Source organism: Sander vitreus, chromosome 10, assembly GCF_031162955.1.
Source record: "Sander vitreus isolate 19-12246 chromosome 10, sanVit1, whole genome shotgun sequence".
In the NCBI taxonomy this organism is placed as follows: domain Eukaryota; kingdom Metazoa; phylum Chordata; class Actinopteri; order Perciformes; family Percidae; genus Sander; species Sander vitreus.
The window spans coordinates 17,469,669-17,475,668 of record NC_135864.1 but is presented as its reverse complement, the minus strand read 5'-3'; the positions used below and the strand labels follow the sequence as shown (position 1 = coordinate 17,475,668).

Genomic DNA, 6,000 nt, shown 5'->3' with positions numbered 1-6,000 from the left:
CTAATCAGCTGTCCACGCTAGCTTCTTTCAAGCTACAAACACATTCGATTAGCATGAAAACATGTCCCAGAGAGCAACAGAGTGGGTACACATCTGTTAACCCCTAGGTTCATTTTGCGCCGGAATTGTCCTTTAACATCCCTGATTGGTCAAACTCAAGCCTCATGACTACTTTTTTGCCCTGCATTGTCTTGTATTTAGTTTTTGTTGTATACCATTTTTTTTTTTTTTTTTTAAATCTTCTCGGGCTTTACTGTTTTAAACTCTTTTAAACATTCAGTATTGTTTTGCTAAGTTGTTTTGGCACAGTGTTGAGAACAGTTGCTGTTGTGGACCTGTAAACCCCACTGAGACATTATATGTGAAATTTGATAATACAAATATGCTTGACATATACTAGGTTCTGGTTTATGTTAAAAAAACATCAATGACACTTCAAACACAAATCCTGTAATGCTTCCTGTTGTTGAAGTTTTTCTGTGAGAGTCTTTGTTGGAAAATAACTTTTACATGGGACTTTTCTTTAGGCATGTATTAAATGTTGGTTATGTTAGTTGTTAGTTTTAGTGCATTTTGGTTTGTGTTTATATTAAAGTTCAGGCTGTGTGTGTTGAGTGTGAATGGCTTTGAAATAGTGAGGTCAGAGTGCAGTACTGTGTACTGTGGACGTGTATTATTGCGCAGTGTGTAAGATCATTGGGCGCAGTTTGGGTCCTCCCGGCTGCCCAAATGGTTGATTCAAGAGCATTTGTTCTGAATGTGTATATTTGTGTGTGTGTGTGTGTGTGTGTGTGTGTGTGTGTGTGTGTGTGTGTGTGTGTGTGTGTGTGTGTGCATACCGTCACCAGAGACCAGAGCTACACTGCAGCATCATGTTTGGTTTTGCTCCAGGCAGCGTCTGTCATCGACTGAGGGCTACTGACGGGGACAAACACTAAATATTTAGACTCATTAAACATCCTCAAGATCTGCCTATCATCAAAAACAGAGTGATTCAATGATTAAACAAATGAGTTTAGAGTGTACACTCTTTAATTCAAGGATCAAAAATATGACAATATACAGTACAAGATTTGCTTGAATCAATATGTCTTGCGTACAAGTGAAAAATACAGTATTTCAGGTAATTTTGATTTTGAGGCGGTGGGAATCATAAAACTTTCTCTGGGAGTTTTTCATAACTAGTCGGGTTCTGCTCTTTAACTCTCTGACACATACTGTACCAATAAAGACACAAGTCTCACTACTTACATAAATAAAAACTTGCCTCTAAACAACATTTGTGTATCTGAAACAAAATGTGGTCAGTATAGGCTGAATATCATATCATATCACTTAAAAACACTTTCAATTATTTTTTAAAGCCTTCTGATAAAAACTATCGCTGAACTTAACAGTGCTAAAACACTGTGCTGGGAGTTACTGCACCTACTACTGAACTTAGGCTTTTACCATTAGAAGTTTTTGAAACAACCTTATATATAGACTCATTTGTTACGGCAGTAACTCATCTCACAGTCTTGCAAGTTGAAGTGTCAATGGTTAATAATGTTAAGATGAACACAGTCTGATTTGTTTTTCCCACCAAAACAAATGATGTATAATGACAGCCCTAAATGTGTTAATATGTGCAGTATGGACTAATGACATTTGATAGCATCCACACAACACTAGAAGAATATAATCATGGTGTTTTAGCTGTTTTCTTTTGATGTCATCCAATTGGTTTAAAAAGGGATGGAAGTGATTGTATGATATACGCTAAGTATCTGAATTCACAGCGGAATCCATTCAGTCTGTTAATTAAATGTAAAATACCAAAACCGTATGACGTTTTTACATGACAACATATATATGTGGTGTTATGTGAACATTGGATGTTGCTGTTTCCCAAAAGCGGTGGGGAACAAAATGGCAAGCCACTGAGTAAGAAACTGCATTTTAAAAATCACTGAAGCATTCTAACTAGAAATATAATAATCTCCTTCAAGGTGCTGGATCCTGAATGCCTTCTGGTTTGGGGATCGGACAGAGTATAAATAGTGGGTTAAAGGCTAGTTTTTTGTTATCAAAATCCCCAAATAAGCTGCTGTTACATGATGGACATATACTACATCTGTGTATTGTTCGTTGTAGATACGGTTTTCCACTTCACAATAAAAAAAGAAATAAAAAGATCTCAATTGGGCAGAATTTGCAGTTTATCAAATATTAATATTGGGATCACATTTTCTCTATATCTAAAGTTGAAGCAACATTGCAACTATTACCCATGTCAGTCGAATGACTGGGGAAGTCTAACGCAGCCAGTTACATCTGTTAAATAAGTCTCCAAAAGAAAAACAAGAGCATAACATTACTCCACACAGCTTCTGCAGCACAATCTGTGTGTTTTATAGCCAAATACTTGCAGTATTACTTCTAAAAAAGTCTAAAATCCCGTATCTCTATATCTCCCACATTTTCTCACCTCACAAACATCTGGTTACCCTAAAGCGATAAGACAATTTTTCTGCCTTCATGTGCTTCTCATAAGCACTGACCTGCACTTTATAGCTGTAAACACAACTCCTCAGGGTCATGTCGCTCTTTGGTTACTATTTTAGAAAATAGAGAAACTTTGTGCTGCAAAGGCACAATGAAAAGGAGAACATCCACAACAGTGTTCTGGGTCATATCTAACATTTGTATTGAAGTTGTTCAAATATGCATGAGTCCTCAACTGTAAACAAAGTGGGAGAGGTATCATGTGATATTTCCCTATTTGTTTTTCCTGTCTGTATTTGCTATTGCATTCTTTCTGGCAGCATGTGCTTACTTAGTACATTGCATTTGAAATAATTCTCAGTGAGGTAAAATACATGCTGTCTGGAGTAATGTTATCAGCACTTTTTTTGGAACTCTGCAAAGTTGATTTCTACTGACACAAGATCTCTTGGCGACAGTTCACATGGAGCTGAAATACTAAATGTCTATACAACAAACTGTGTGTTATGTAGACATACAAAGGTCACTGACTGCATTTTTGGAGGGAGCTTTAGTGACTTTCAAATGAGTGCATAAATCCTACCACAAATCACCGCTTTTTCCTGATCACAAGTTGTGCATTGTGGATGGAAATGCTTTAATTAGATAGCCTGGTGTGTAAAGGGGTGTACATAATCTCGACAGGCGTCACTGTGCTTGTCCTGACAGAGTGAAGACACAGAAGCAAAGCCAGACCTTCTGGTGTGAATAACAGTGGCAGGTTTTTTCCAGATATCTTTCTTTCTTGTCTCTCTCTCTCTCTCTCTCTCTCTCTCCCCCCCACACACACACACACACACCCACCCACCCACACACCCACCCTCCAGCCTTTTCTCTGGGTTTCCCTTCCTCTCCTCCGAGTTGGTGATGCACTTATGTCTCTTGGCAGCGGATGTGGGGGCCGTCATCGCTGTGCTGCCTCTGTCTTCTGCCCCGTGGTGCCTCTTCATATTGCCTGGTGCTTGTGTTCTCCTCCCTCTATCTCCCACCCAGCCTGCAAGCCTGCGTCTTCCTCTCCTCTCTCACTCCCTGAAGACGTTGCCCTTAATAAGAATTCAACTGTCAACACAAAGCCCCACCAAGTGAATTTACTTCACCTCTGACCCTTGCAGTCACAGGCATCTTTTCACAATTCTCCCTAATTGGTCTTTGCATATACAAAACACTTGCCTCTTGCTTTAAGTTAGCACATTTTCACTCTGTGCCCAGTTTGTTTCTCTCACGCTTTTCCTCCACTTTCTTCCCTGTCTATCCCATACACATCCCACTTTCCTTGTTTTCTTCCTCTTTCCCTATCAGGGTCTTAAAAATACCTTCCCTGACCCGGCTCGCTGCCCCCACCTCCTCACTCTTTCACATCTTCCTCCCTCCCTTCTTCCCTCTCTCTCCTTCTTGCGAGTCCTATCAGTGTCTCATGGTGTTCTTGCCAAACTTGTCGCCAAGTTGTTGGATGAGCAGAGCCAGTTCTCCGGCAGCGTCAGACTTCTCCTCCAAGAGCTCATAACGGAGGCTGGAAATGTCTTGCTTGATCTCCTTCAGCTCGCCTACAACACAGTCACACACGGACACAACAATCAGGCCACGTATGCAGGCAGCCACAAAACTGTGCTAAAGTTGACAGGTGTGAGTATATGCAGCCATACAGTACATACAATACAATGATATACATTTCATGGATTTTATCTCTCACACACAGTAACTCCTACCTCCTGTCGCTCACTCACAGTCCACTCATGTACACAGACAAGCCCTGAGCAAATAATGACACAGTGAGAGTGTGACATAATGAAGAGGGAATCTTTACCTTCATTGACTTCATCGCTCTCTCTGTCCACTTGAGCCTTGAGCACATACCGCTTAATCAGGCGCTTCATGATTTTCTATGCGGAGGAAGGGAAAGGAGAAAATTAAATAGAGAGAAGGTGATGACAACGCACAGGGGCAGAGAACAGCACTGTGTCTCAGAGACTTAGTGTGAAATATCGAGTATTATCTGTAGCCAACAGGGATGTCCTGCAGGTGCTGCCAAGGCTCAATGGGCCTCATTCACCAATATCTTCCTAAGTTTTCTCTTAAATATGTTCTTAAGAAAGTCTACGTCAGATTCATGACGTCTTCTTAAGCAACAGAATTGTTCGCACCTGTGTTCTTAGGATTGATGAATCCTACGTCTTCGTAATTGAAAGCGCGTGCCAGTTGTTCCTAATTAGCATAAGAAAACGCCCTGCAAATTCCCATATAAGGACATGACACTTCCGTTGCATCTCCTGGGAAGTGGCAGACGTTGTCGGAGTCGCAGATGACTTGTACATTGCAGTGGTGGAGGAAGTACTGAATCTCAGTACTTAGTAAAAGTACAAATAACCAGAGACATATTTACTTTAGTAAAAGTAAAAAGTACCTGATTTTAAATGTACTTTAAGTATTAAAAGTAAAAGTACTTGCATAAGGAGTTATTCTCTTAAACTTTTAAATGGTAATATGTCCACTACCACAAACAAGGCATGGCTTTAAAAAAAAGTTCCTATCCTAACCAGCATAAAACGGAAATATGTTGTTAGAATCGGAATGCGGTTGGTTTTATTGGATGGATGGATGTATCTTAAGACGGTTTTATTTCCTTTAACCATGGGAGCGTAACCAAATAAAGTGTGTGAAGCAGCGATGGGGAGGGAGGGGAGGAGATGTGAAGACGTACAGCCAAATAAATAAGATATGAACGCGTCTTACGCAGCCTGGCAGAGAAGTAAACGACGCTGTGGAGAGGCAACTATGATTTAAAAACGGGAATAATAAAAAACAAACATTTTCACTTTTACCGGAGGCTGTATTACCGAGGGTCAGCAGCGCTGCCCCCGGGCTCTGGAGCACCGTATCCGGAAGCCGATGAAGGATCGGCGGTGCCCACATATATATCTATGGCAACCAAACTTCACTGGTGAGACTAACGTGTGACGGTAAGGAAGACATTTTGGCAGGGGGAAAAACTGATCAGAAAATGTAACGCAACGTTGTAGAAATGTAGTGGAGTAGAAAGTATAGATAATTGCTGCAAAATGTAACGATGTAAAAGTCAAAAGTATGCACTATTGATTCTACTTAAGTAAAGTACAGATACGTGAAAAATGTACTTAAGTACAGTAACGAAGTATTTGTACTTCGATACATTCCACCACTGCATTTTGGCCCTATAAATAGCGCGATCAATCACCAAATAACGCAGGATTTAATCAGTTTAATTGCTGATGTAAATTGCAGTGTTTCTTTGCATACTTTGATTTTTTTTTTTTGTAGAATTAAATAAAATGCAGTAACCAATTATTTGGAGCAAACTGTCATCACTCAAATGTGCGTAAGAGTGCTCTTCAGTGTTTTGTGATTTTGTTCAGATAAGAACAAATCCAACATAAGAAAACATTAGTGAATGTCGTAAAAAGTGCATAAGTGGGGTTTAAGAACACATTTCTTCGTAAG

At 40.0% G+C, this 6,000-nt stretch overlaps 1 protein-coding gene across 1 annotated transcript in view; it reads right to left on the bottom strand.

Moving 5' to 3' along the window:
* Positions 1–3,354: 3,354 nt before the first annotated feature.
* Positions 3,355–6,000, bottom strand: part of trpc7b (transient receptor potential cation channel, subfamily C, member 7b) — a 49,386-nt gene continuing 46,740 nt past the window's right edge. Inside the window, exons 11-12 of the mRNA XM_078260612.1 lie at positions 4,331–4,406; positions 3,355–4,070 (exon numbers count right to left, since the gene is read on the bottom strand). Of these exons, the coding sequence (XP_078116738.1) occupies positions 3,931–4,070; positions 4,331–4,406 (216 nt within the window). The 3' untranslated portion in view covers positions 3,355–3,930. The remainder of the gene's footprint in view (positions 4,071–4,330; positions 4,407–6,000) is intronic.